Source organism: Anguilla rostrata, chromosome 8, assembly GCF_018555375.3.
Source record: "Anguilla rostrata isolate EN2019 chromosome 8, ASM1855537v3, whole genome shotgun sequence".
Taxonomy (NCBI): Eukaryota; Metazoa; Chordata; class Actinopteri; order Anguilliformes; family Anguillidae; genus Anguilla; species Anguilla rostrata.
In genome coordinates, this window is record NC_057940.1 from 47,546,476 (window position 1) to 47,559,724 (window position 13,249).

At 50.4% G+C, this 13,249-nt stretch overlaps 1 protein-coding gene across 3 annotated transcripts in view; it reads left to right on the forward strand.

The window, feature by feature from the left end:
• Positions 1-13,249, forward strand: part of LOC135261837 (phosphatidylinositol 4-kinase beta-like) — a 40,271-nt gene that overhangs the window by 18,154 nt on the left and 8,868 nt on the right. For 2 of the 3 annotated variants that reach the window (XM_064348481.1, XM_064348482.1), the window contains exons 3-10: positions 2,370-2,420; positions 5,031-5,258; positions 5,986-6,213; positions 8,382-8,491; positions 8,766-8,870; positions 10,164-10,287; positions 10,992-11,257; positions 11,703-11,835. In XM_064348481.1, the coding sequence (XP_064204551.1) occupies positions 2,370-2,420; positions 5,031-5,258; positions 5,986-6,213; positions 8,382-8,491; positions 8,766-8,870; positions 10,164-10,287; positions 10,992-11,257; positions 11,703-11,835 (1,245 nt within the window). The remainder of the gene's footprint in view (positions 1-2,369; positions 2,421-5,030; positions 5,259-5,985; positions 6,214-8,381; positions 8,492-8,765; positions 8,871-10,163; positions 10,288-10,991; positions 11,258-11,702; positions 11,836-13,249) is intronic. The other variant, XM_064348483.1, reaches the window with a different exon arrangement.

Consider the following 13,249-nt stretch of genomic DNA (forward strand, 5'->3'; position numbering starts at 1 on the left):
GCTCCGGTTGCCAGATGCTGGAGCTGGAGCTCCCCCCCAACCCCCCGCAGGGCCTCCCCATGTAGAGCTGCTGGAGAGAGACCTGCACAACGCAACACAACCTGCCCCTCTTTCACCACTCAGGATGTGTCCACTTCTCCTCTGCACACTTCCTCTCTCTCTCTGTCTCCATCCCCCCCTCCGTGCTCACAGGATGACAAATATTCTCTCCTCCCCCCCTCCTTTTGTCCACACGTCTCCCTTTTGCCTGCCCGTCGCCAGGGCAACGCGTGGGGTGGGGGCTGTGTGCACAGCTCTGCTGGAGCCTGTGGCGTTTGCCCAGGGAGGGGGCTGAGGCAGCCGTGTGTACAGTCATCAGAGCCGCGGCGCTACACCAGCCTTCACAGGCCTTAACGCAGAGCAACACACCTTATATGCCCATATATGGAGTTCCACATCAAAACAGGATTTCTCTATAGAGTTTGTCATAACCGTCCCTGTCACGATCTGTGATTTAAACTGCCGTTTAAAATTTGGATGTTTTTTATTTTTATTTATTTTTTATCCGGACACATTTCTCTCTCAAATCGCACTGGGTCCACTGAATTCCCGTGCAGCTCTCCGACAGAAAGGGTTATTTTGCTACAGAAAGCTAGCGCTGTGCGCATGTTATGTACGTCACAGCTAGCCCTGTGCGCATGTTATGCACGTCACAGCTAGCGCTGTGCGCATGTTATGCACGTCACAGCTAGCGCTGTGCGCATGTTATGCACGTCACAGCTAGCGCTGTGCGCATGTTATGCACGTCACAGCTAGCCCTGTGCGCATGTTATGCACGTCACAGCTAGCGCTGTGCGCATGTTATGCACGTCACAGCTAGCCCTGTGCGCATGTTATGCACGTCACAGCTAGCCCTGTGCGCATGTTAGGCACGTCACAGCTAGCCCTGTGCGCATGTTATGCACGTCACAGCTAGCCTGTGCGCATGTTATGCACGTCACAGCTAGCCTGTGCGCATGTTATGCACGTCACAGCTAGCCTGTGCGCATGTTATGCACGTCACAGCTAGCCCCTGTGCGCATGTTATGCACGTCACAGCTAGCCTGTGCGCATGTTATGCACGTCACAGCTAGCCTGTGCGCATGTTATGCACGTCACAGCTAGCCCTGTGCGCATGTTATGCACTTCACAGCTAGCGCTGTGCGCATGTTATGCACGTCACAGCTAGCGCTGTGCGCATGTTATGCACGTCACAGCTAGCCGTGTGCGCATGTTATGCACGTCACAGCTAGCTCTGTGCGCATGTTATGCACGTCACAGCTAGCCGTGTGCACATGTTATGCACGTCACAGCTAGCGCTGTGCGCATGTTATGCACGTCACAGCTAGCGCTGTGCGCATGTTATGCACGTCACAGCTAGCCTGTGCGCATGTTATGCACCGTACGGGGCGCAGTAGCCTACAGTGCTGCGCATGTTATGCACGTCACAGCTAGCCGTGTGCACATGTTATGCACGTCACAGCTAGCGCTGTGCGCATGTTATGCACGTCACAGCTAGCGCTTCCGTGACGAGGCCTTTGAATTGGGGCTAGGCGACTAAACAAAGGCGGCTAATGTTAGCCAGAAAAGAAACTTTAAAAAATACTCAAACTACTTAAGGAAAACTCGAACAGCAACAGCACCAACAGGATATTTACAGTGATATATAAACCTGAACAATGTAGAAAAATGTATGATTTATTTCACTAATGGGTAACGGCAAACTTAGTTTGTACTCACGAGTGGTAGCTCAAAATGCAGCGCTGTGTGTGATTTTGTAATTGTGTGATGAGTGTAAGGACAGGTCGGTTAACCACTCCTAACATAATTATTTTTTCATGTACAACCATTCAAATGTCATTCATTATTTTGAAAGGATTAGAAAAACTCCATTCATTTGTCCCATAGGCCGTCTATTTTTTGATCCGATGACCCCCCCTCCCCCCCGCTTGTGTGTATGTGTGTGTGTGTGTGTGAGAGAGAGAGAGAGAGAGAGAGATATGTGGGTTATCAGGAGAAACCTGTACTTTGTCTTTCTGTAGGTCCATGAAACACCAGTATCGACTAAGAAAGAGTACAACTTATCTCATAGCACCACCCCAGATCCACAGATACAATAGGTTCCATGAACTACATTCTTTCCTCCTGTAACAGCTCATTTCTTTTGGGGGGAGGGGGGTGTTAAATTGAGTGTAATAGCCCCACTCCCAGCCCCAGTATTGCACCACGGTGTGAGAGTTGGCGGGTGACAGATGGCCAGCGCGTCACGCGTCTGAGCGTCCTGGCCCGCAAGAATCACCGCTGTGTCCTCTTCCTCTCTCGCTGCTCTTCCTCACCCTCCCCTTTCCCAGGAGTCCAGCGACTGCATCGAGAACCTCGAATCGGAGTCAGAGAGTGGTGCAGTAAGTCCCCCCCCCCCCTCCCTTTTCACCCCGACTCCTGCCGTGGTGCATTGTGGGATATCGGCTGTCCTCTGTCGCGGCCGGGGTGTTCTCTTCTCGGATGATCTGCTGTGAAATCTCCGTCTGCGAGAATCAAACGGCGTTGCGCTTGCGTCGGCCTGGAACAAAACCAAACTCTGGCCCCTCCCCCTCCCGCCACAGAGCGCTGCTCGGCGAGAGAGATGGGACAGGCGAAAATAAACAAAGGCCTGTGCCGGGCGAGGGTGGGGGCGTGGGCCAGAGTTTCGGATCGGTCCAGACCGCGTTTGCTTCGACCGCTTCAGTCATTTCTGGAAACGATCGGACACCATTTGCCTCAAGTTTGCAGCAGAGGTACAGACTCCAATGTCAAAGGGGAGCTATTCTCATCTCACCGCCACTCAAAATTAAATAATAAAAGTGCTGCAATGAACCTGCAGTTTGGCCACAAGGAATTGTGGGAGTTGTAGTTCTTTGCTGCAGACATGACACAAACAGGCGCAGGGTGGGTCCCCCTCGGTGTTGCCAATGTAATCGGTAATGAGGGGGTTCTCTGGTGAAGAGGGATTCGGGATGGTGATGATAATGATGATGAGGATGATTGTTTCTGTGGTGCTGATGATGATAATGTTGACGATGGGTATGTTGATCATGGTGGTGATGGTGATGTTCATGGTGGTGATGATATTGATGATGATGATGTTAATGTTGATGATGGGTATGTTGATCATGGTGATGATGTTGATGTTGATGGTGGGTATGTTTATGATGGTGATGGTAATGTTGATGGTGGGGATGCTGGTGATGGTGATGATGCTGGTGATGATGATGGTGATAAGAGAACATGTTCGATCTGAAGAACATCTCCTGCTGATGAAGCCACATAGCTTCTCTGATGGAGCCGTAGAATAGTTCAGTCCTCGATGTCCCTCCAACAGGACTGGTTTGCCTGACCTCACTTTCAGCCTTCAGAGATTTCAACCAGCAGGACCTCCACAGACCCTCCTTTCATTTCTGTCACCAACATCACAGAGCAGCCCCTGTGAAGAAAGCACACAGGAAATAAACATTCTTTTGTTCCATGGGGGGGGGGTCCACCGTGTGCGCAGGTGTAGCGATGGAGGTGTGTTGGAGATCAACATGGGGGGGGGGGGGCGGTTTCAAACCAAAGGTATCTGTGGAATGCTTGCTTATTGGACTCAGATAAGATTTGCACCTCGTGCTGATAAGCTATCGCTGCCATGGTTACAACAGACCCGGGGGCCCCCAGCAGGGGAGCGGCGGTCTCGGGGTCACACTGAGCGCATTGCCGGACGCACTCGGGAACACCGTGATACGCGTAGTCATACGAAACCTCGAGATGGCGGGGAGGCGTAGAAACGGCACTCCGACTGCATAACGCAGTGGGTCCCAAACGTTTTTGCTCAGGCCCCCCTCGGACATTTTTTGAAGGCCCCCCAAACCTCTCCCAACTAGGGATGCAAATTTCATTAAACCCTGTTCCTGGAGATGTACCGTCCTGTAGATTTACACTCAACCCTAAGAAAGGACACCTCATTCAACAGGCTAGAGATCTTGTGGAGCTGCCAAGTAGTAGAATTAGGTGTGTCAAAGTAGGATTGAATCAAAACCATCAGGACAGTAGAACAAGGTTGGTGTACTTTTCTAGGGTTGAAGTGAAAGCCTACAGGACGGTAGATCTCCAGGAACAGGGCTGGGCAGGCCTGTCATACAGCATCTGGGAGTTGGAGTGCTGACCCTGGATCAGTTTTCCCCATGTCCGTGTCTCGGCTGTACCTGTTATGAGCCAAAAGGCTGAACTGATCCCATCGGGAACTGAATGTGACCGTACAAGGTACTGTCACCCACCTGTCCCCCCCTGGATAATGCCATACCTGCACTGGTCTTTCCCAGTCTTTCTGGCTGCAGAGCTGCCCCCTGGAGGTATGTTATAGGCACTGCAGCCTCCGTGCTGGTTATGAAATGGTTCTGGCCCCTCAGGAATGAATGGCTTTCTCTCTGCAGTGCGGTCCCCATTTGGCACGGTGTGTTCGCGGTTGAAAAGTGTTACTTACATGGGCGGAGGGTGGAGGAGTCTGGTGGGATGGTTCTGTCGATTTGGGCGGAGGAACTGATGTAGCGCCCTTCACTGACCTGCTCGCCGTCCGACCATGATGAACACCGCTGTCCTTTGGATTATGTTGTCTGACTTTCTCTTTCTTTCTCCCTCTCTCCTTCCTTCCCTCTTTTTCTTGCAAATTCCTCCCCGCCTCCTCTCTCCCATACGGTTCCCCTTCTTTCTCTCGCATTGTTCTCCCCCTCCACTTCTGTACCATTCTCCTCCATCTCGTATCGCTCCCCTCCTCTCTCCTCTATTCTTCCCCTCCCCTTTTTTTACTTTTACCTTCTCTCCTCTTTTCCTCTCCTCTCTCCTGTAATCTCTCCCCTCCCCTCCTCTCCTCCCCTTGCCTTCCTCTCTCCTGTACTCTCTTCCCTCCTCTCTCCTGTACTTCTCCCCTCCTCTCCTCCATTCTTCTCCTCCTCTCTCCCCTCCTCTCCTCCCCTTCCCCTCGTCTCCTCTCCCCCCCCCAGCCCGTGCGCCTGGCGCCCCAGCGGGAGTTTGTGAAGTCCCTGATGGGCATTGGGAAGAGGCTGGCCACGCTGCCCACCAAGGAGCAGAAGACCCAGCGGCTCATCTCCGAGCTCTCGCTGCTCAACCACAAGCTGCCCGGCCGCGTCTGGCTGCCCACCGCCGCCTTCCACCACCACGTGGTGCGCGTGCCGCACACGCAGGGCGTGGTGCTCAACTCCAAGGACAAGGTGAGGGCAGGTACGCTCGGTGCTGTCTAAGGGAATGTCTACAAGGGTTGGTCTACGGTACTCTACAGGGTCTACATCCTACGGTCCTTCACAGGGGTCTGCTTTCCTACAGGGGTCTTGTCCTATGGGGGTCTGCTTCCTACGTCTGCTGTCATAGGGTCTCGCTCTGACACAGTGTTTTCATCTTCACTGAAGCTAAGGTGTGTGTGTCAGTGTGAGTGCGTGTGTTTGTGTGTGTGTGATATTGCGTGTGAGCGAACACACAATATCTTCATTCATTTACAGAATGTAGATTAGTGATCTTGTTCTTGTACAAATCTAGCACACATCAGTCTGACTTTATTCTCACCAACTGCTAAACCTGTGCGTCCTGGCCAGAGCTGTGTGTCCCCTCCCAGGCCTCCTACCTCACCCCCCCAACCCCCCCACCTCTCCCGTCCTGACTGGCGCTGTGGCCCTCTGGCCGTCCTCACCCCCAACCCCCATCCCGTCTGACTGGCGCTGTGTTCCCCTCCTAGGCCCGTCCTCACCCCCAACCCCCCACCTCCCTCTGACTGGGGTGCCCCTAGGCCCGTACCTCACCCCCACCTCCCCCGTCCTGACCGCGCTGTGTTCCTCTGGCCCGTACCTCACCCCAACCCCACCTCCCGTCCTGACCGGCGCTGTGTCCTCCAGGCTCCTCCTCCCCCAACCCCACCTCGTCTGCCGGCCGTGTGTCCCCTCCCAGGCCCCGTACCTGATCTATGTGGAGGTGCTGGAGTGCGAGAGCTTCGAGGCGTCCAGCGTTCCGGCGCGCATCCCCGAGACGCGCATCCGCTGCACGCGCTCGGCAGAGAACCTTCCGGACTGCGGCGTCACGCCCGAACAGCGGGCCGCCAGCTTCTCCACCGTGCCCAACTATGACAACGACGACGAGGCCTGGTCCGTCGACGACATCAGCGAGCTGCAGGTGGAGGTGAGCGCGGCGTGGCCTGCGTGCGCCGTCTCCGTGGCGACGGGGTCGATCTCAGCTTGGGATCATGGGAAATGCGGTCATGTCATGTCTCTGGTTCATGGGGAACGTGGCGGTCTAGGCGCAGGAGGTGTGCCGTGCTTTTCTATTGCAGGGGTTACGGGTTCAGATCCCAGGTGGGACACAGCAACAGCCCTGCTCTTTATCAAATGCTTTATAGCTGAGATTTTTCAGTTAATATGAAGTGGTGTAAGCGGTCTAGACCAGGGGGGGACCAGTTTTATCCAAGAAGAGCCAGTGTGGATGCATGTTTTTGTTTTAGCCCAGCACTAAGACACCTGATTCTCCTTATTAAGGTTTTGATTGATTAGTTAACTAGTTGAATCGGGTGTCTTAGTGCTGGTCTAAAACAAAAGCCTGCACCCACACCAGCCCTTTTTGGATTGGATTGGGCGCTCCTGGTCTACACGAGGAATGAGTTGAGCAAAGAAACCACTGGAGGATATGACTCTTAGGGCATGAATATTCCATGTTACCAGGCAGTCTTGGTGAAACCGGGAGCTGGATGTCAGCTGGAGTAACTGTGCAGAATGGTGCAGTGTTAGAGGCTGCTCAGCGTGTAGGTTATGAGTTTGTTTCCGTTACCATAGCAGCGAGTCACGCTGTTGTTTTTGTGTAGCGCCAGTTGCTGAAAGCCCCAATTTGAGCGTTCTACTGGGCTGCAGAATCTCAGGGTCGTATAAAGGGAGTTTTGCGCGTTTTTGGGGCGAGCCTGAATCGCGACTCGGGCCCCCCCCCCCGTGTGTGACATAACTTCCGTCGTCGGCCCCCCCGTGTGTGACATCACTTCCGTCTTCGGCCCCCCCGTGTGTGACATCACTTCCGTGATTCCTGTTCCTCCCTCGCGAGCCACGAATAACGGTGGCCACGTCAGCAGGCGCGGGCGGGCGGGCGGGCGGGCTGACGGCTGTCCAAATGCGTCCCGCCCACTGCTCCACTCCGCTGGCGCGCCTCCTTCCGCTGTCCCGCCCACGCTCCTGCCCCGGAGCTTCCTCACCGGGGCCCGCAAGCCCCGCCCCCAGCCGCCGAGTCCGCCACGGCTCTGCTTCACCCGCGCGTGCTGTCACAATCATGAGTACGTCACACACGCACAACACATTACACACACACACACATTATACACGCACACACTACACACGCACACACACGCACACACACGCACACACACACATTATACACGCACACACACGCATACACACACACACACGCACGTACAGCACATTACACACACTCACACACGCACGTACAACACATTACACACACACACACACACATTATACACGCACACACATGCACACACACACACACGTACAACACATTACACACGCACACGCACACAAACACATTATACACACACACACACACGCACGCACACACGCACACACACACACACACACACATGCACACACGCACACACGTACAACACATTACACATACACACGCACACGCACACACACACACACACATTATACACGCACACACACACAGGCACATGGTAATGGTAATGGAAGACTGCATTATAGCGCTTATCAAAGGCTTACATTGAGCTCTCATCGCAGAGCAGTTAGGTAGTGTCTTGTCAGGACATACACCCAGGGTGGTTGACGGCAACCTCGATGCCAGACATTGTCTTACTCTGAGCATGTCGCCTCACACACACACACACTATACACGCACACACACACACACACATTATACACGCACACACACACACACACGCACGCACCCGCACACACATACACACACCCGCACACAAACACAAACCACACACAGGACTGGCTGAATGAAGCAGGCTTTGTTCCTGCCCAGTGAGAGAAGTTAACTGTACAGCATTAGAAGTTACCATTAGAGTAATAGCAACATCATCACCAAAGGTAATATTAGTGACATTATTAATGCAAATAGTAGTGGCATTTCTCATTCAAAGCTATGCAGTAAACTGTTGTAAGGGTAGTTTAGAAATTCATAAATTCATTCTCCTCCGCTTCTCAATCTGTAGCTACAGCAGAGCTTATTTCTCGGGGTGTGTTGGCTTATTGTGTGTGCTGAGCGCCCCCTGATGGCCGTGGGCTGAATCTGTAGTGTGTTCTCTCTCTCTCTGGCACTATCAGCTCCCGGAGATCCACACCAGTAGCAGTGACAACATCTCCCAGTTCTCTGTGGACAGCGTCACCAGCCAGGAGAGCAAGGAGCCGGTCTTCATCGCCGCCGGCGACATCAGGTACCTGTGATGTCACAGTAAGGCGTGTCACATGACGCAAGTCCTCTGCCGTGCCAGTGTGGGTGGATTATGCCCCTAGTTATGACGCATTGACCAGTCACACACAGATTGAAATAAAGCTGCATTATCAGACTGAAATGGGGCATGTCACTTCCTGAAAGGTGTGTTGGGTGTTTTTATTCAGTGTCTCACCCCCTGGTATTCGTCTGTGTGTGTGTGTGTGTGTGTGTGTGTGTGTGTGTGTGTGTGTGTGTGTGTGTTTCCGCGCATGCAGGAGGCGTCTCTCTGAGAATCTGGCTCACACCCCCACCACGTTTCGGAGGGACCCGGAGGACCCCTCTGCCGTGGCTCTGAAGGAGCCCTGGGAGGAGAAGGTCCGGTGAGTGTCACGCAACCTGCTCTACAGTTAGCCTTGTTATTAGCATTAGCCTTACTGTTCCTGGCCTTACTATTCCTAGCCTTATTAGCCTACTCCACCTGGACGGAGGAGTGCAGCACAGTGGGTAAGGAACTGGGCTTGTAACCAAAAGGTCGCAGGTTCGATTCCCGGGTAAGGACACTGCCGTTGTACCCTTGAGCAAGGCACTTAACCGAAATTGCTTCAGTATATATCCAGCTGTATAAATGGATACAATGTAAAATGCTAAGTAAAAGTTGTGTAAGTCGCTCTGGATAAGAACGTCTGCTAAATGCCTGTAATGTAAAAAAAATTTAATGTTACAGTTACCCTTGTTATTAGCATTAGCCTTACTGTTACAGTTAGCCTTGTTATTAGCATTAGCCTTACTGTTACAGTTAGCCTTGTTATTAGCATTAGCCTTACTGTTACAGTTACCCTTGTTATTAGCATTAGCCTTACTGTTACAGTTAGCCTTGTTATTAGCATTAGCCTTACTGTTACAGTTAGCCTTGTTATTAGCATTAGCCTTACGTTACATTAGCCTTGTTATTAGCATAGCCTTATGTTACAGTTAGCCTTTAGCATTGCTTGTACATTAGCATTAGCAGCCTTACTGTTACATTAGCTTTGTTATTAGCATTGCTTACTGTTACAGTTAGCCTTGTTATTAGCATTAGCCTTACTTTACAGTTAGCCTTGTTTTAGCATTAGCTTATGTACAGTTAGCCCTGTTATTAGCATTAGCCTTACTTACGTTAGCCTTGTTATTAGCATTGCCTTCTGTTCCCAGTTAGCTGTGTTATAGTGAGCCTTACTGTTACAGTTAGCCCTGTTATTAGCATTAGCCTTACTGTTACAGTTAGCCTTGTTATTAGCATGAGCCTTACTGTTACAGTTAGCCCTGTTATTAGCATTAGCCTTACTGTTACAGTTAGCCTTGTTATTAGCATTAGCCTTACTGTTACAGTTAGCCTTGTTATTAGCATGAGCCTTACTGTTACAGTTAGCCCTGTTATTAGCATTAGCCTTACTGTTACAGTTAGCCTTGTTATTAGCATTAGCCTTACTCTTACCATTAGCTGTGTTATTAGCATTAGCTTTACTCTTATCAATAACCGTGTTATTAGCATTAGCCTTGTTATTGGCATTGGCCTTCCTCTTACCATTAACTGTGTTATAGCTTTAGCCTTACTCTTACCAGTAGCTGTATGTTACCATTATATTAATTAGCGGTTTGCCCCTGTGAACACTCTCTTGTTCTCTCTGTTCCAGGCGGATAAGGGAGGGCTCTCCGTACGGCCACCTCCCAAACTGGCACCTGCTTTCCGTCATCGTCAAGTGCGGGGACGACCTGCGGCAGGAGCTGCTGGCCTTCCAGGTGCTCAGCCAGCTGCAGGTAACGTCACCACGGCAACCTGGCTTCAGCCTCCCTCCCGCTCCCTCTCCCGCCAGGAAGGCAAATTTGATGTTTTTAACACGATTCGCGAGAACTCGACGCTGAAGCCCGTCTGCGATCAGGAAGCGGCTGAGCCCAGAAGACTGACGCACCGGCCGCCTCGCAGACTGCGGCGCTGGGGTGGAGCGCGTCGGCTTTACTCGCCAGCGCCGTGGCGGTTTACACCGGCACTCAAATTCCAATGAGCTTTAGTGACATCATGTATATGAATATACATATTGCCAAAGCATGAGTACAACAAACATAGAATGAACATATAAACAGACACATAACGATGTCTGGCAGTCAGGGTTGCGGTTAAGTGGCTGTGTGTGGTGTGGCGTGCGTAAGTGTGGTATTTGTATTTTGTGTGTGTGTGTGTGTGTGTGCGTGCGTGCGTGTGTGGTATTTGTGTATGTTAGCGTGTGTAATTTCATGTCATCTCCTGTAAATTAGGTGAAACAGTGAATGTAACATTTAATAATTTTTTAAAAGTACACAAAAGAAGATATTGAGAAGAGGACATATAGAGCCGTGTGTAGTGGGGAGGCTGTAGATCTGGATATATGTATTCTCTCAGTGTTGTCTCATTACTCAACTGTCCCTCGGTTTGCGGCAGTGTATTGTGCAGCCAAAGCCACACATTCCCTCTCCCCCCTCTCCAGTCGATTTGGGAGCAGGAGCGGGTGCCGCTGTGGATCAAGCCCTACAAGATCCTGGTGCTGTCGTCGGACAGCGGGATGATCGAGCCGGTGGTGAACGCGGTGTCGCTGCACCAGGTGAAGAAGCAGAGCCAGCTGCCGCTGCTGGACTACTTCCTGCAGGAGCACGGCGGCCGCACCAGCGAGCAGTTCCTCAGCGCCCAGCGCGGCTTCGTCCAGAGCTGCGCCGGCTACTCGCTCATCTGCTACCTGCTGCAGGTCAAGGACAGGTGAGCGCCTGACCACGGCGGGCATCCGCCTGCCTGCCTCTCTCTCTCTCACTCACTCTCTGTCTCTCTCTCTCTCTCTCTCCCACCCTCTCTCTCTCTCTCTCTCTGCCTGCCTCTCTCTCTCCCACTCTCTCTCTCTCTCTCTCTCTCTCTCTCTCTCTCGTCTCTCTCTCTCTCCTCTCTCTCTCCTCTCTCTTCTCTCTCTCCACTCTCCTCTCTCTCTCTTCTCTCTCCCACCTCCTTCTACTCTCTCTCTCCCCCATCTCTCTGCGTCTTCTCTCCATCTCTGCCTCTCTCCACTCTCCCACTCTCTATCTGTATCACTCTCTCTCTCTCACTCTCCCACTCTCTCCCTCTGTCATTCTCCCTTTCTCACTCTCTCTCTCCCACACTATCTCTCCCTCTCTGACTGCTGTCTCTCTCCCCCCCACCCCCCTTTCTCCAGGCACAATGGGAACATCCTGCTGGACTCTGAGGGCCACATCCTGCACATCGACTTCGGCTTCATCCTGTCCAGCTCGCCCCGGAACCTGGGCTTCGAGACGTCCGCCTTCAAGCTCACCAGCGAGTTTGTGGACGTGAGTCTCCAGTCCCTCCTTCACATCTCACATGCGTGTTACTGTGGCACACACATCTAATCAATGGCTGTTCGCTGGAGTTAAGTTTCAAGTTTACAGGACTCAGTCAAGTATTTATAAATGAACCCCATACACACATACACATTTGGATATATTTGAATCAATGATGAATGAGATGCTTGCAGTGTCACACAAAACACTACACCTACATTGTGTTTATTATTACATTGTAATTTATTATTAATTATTATTATAAGTCTTTAAAGGGTAATTACACCCTAGATCACCTTTATTATTTAGCTGTAAATGTGTTTGTGTGCCTACTTTATAATGGAACATTAATCCATGCCATTATTTCAACATTTCTGAAATAGTATTATTTGGCAGAAAAAACTGGTAGAAAATGTCTTGGTGCTGCCCTCTAACGTTTGAAAAATGCTTTCTGCATTCCATTCTGGCCCCACCCCATTTGTGATATCAGAGTACCTCTTTGGATGTACTACTACTGTACATCATGTATATGTTTATCTCATAAAAAACACATTTTCAACGTACAAAAATGCCAAGTTACTCACACATACAAATCACTGTCTATAACTCATTCATTCAAACTGGCTAAATGTAGCCCTGCCATTAAAAGTATTGATATCAAAATGACTCCAAGTTACTGTACTACAAACAATATAGGCTGTCTTGCCTCACCGAAATTAAAGAAGCGGTATTCCAAAGCAGTGCTACCCAATGTTTCCTAAATTGTTTCAAGTCACTGGGCCCTGTGTGAATAAGCATATAGTACATTAACAGGCCAAACATATGTGTGGATGGGTTTGTAAGAGGTACGATTGATTTAGTAGGCCTCAATATGTCCAATTTTTATGTGTATGTATGTGTTTAGCTGCCCAGCCTTTCTGTTGCGTGAATGATTGTGTTTCTGGGTATAAATGTCTGTTTGTAAATGTGAATGTTACATGCTGTGATCCCCATGGGGATAATGAAGTATTGTATGTATGTATATATGCAATATTTATTTTAGATGCAGTATTTATTTTAAGTAGCTAATATGCATATGCATACATTTAGCAAAATTAACTTGACAAACAAGTATAAGCATATATTGTCTGGAGTAATATGCTTTCTGTAGGTAGTCACCAGCAGTTTTGTACATTAATGTAAATGTCTTGCATGAGGCAGTTGAGGTTATTTGACACTTTGATGTGACACAAAGTGTGAATGATGACATTGTGAGATGGTAAGATAAAAAAAACACAGGACCATGTGACTTGAAAAATTTAGGAGACATTGGGTAGTATTGCTTTGGAATACAGCTTCTTTAATTTCTGTGAGGCAAGGTAGCCTATATTGTTTGTAGTATAGTAACTTGCTGTCATTTTGATATCAATACCTTTAATGGCAT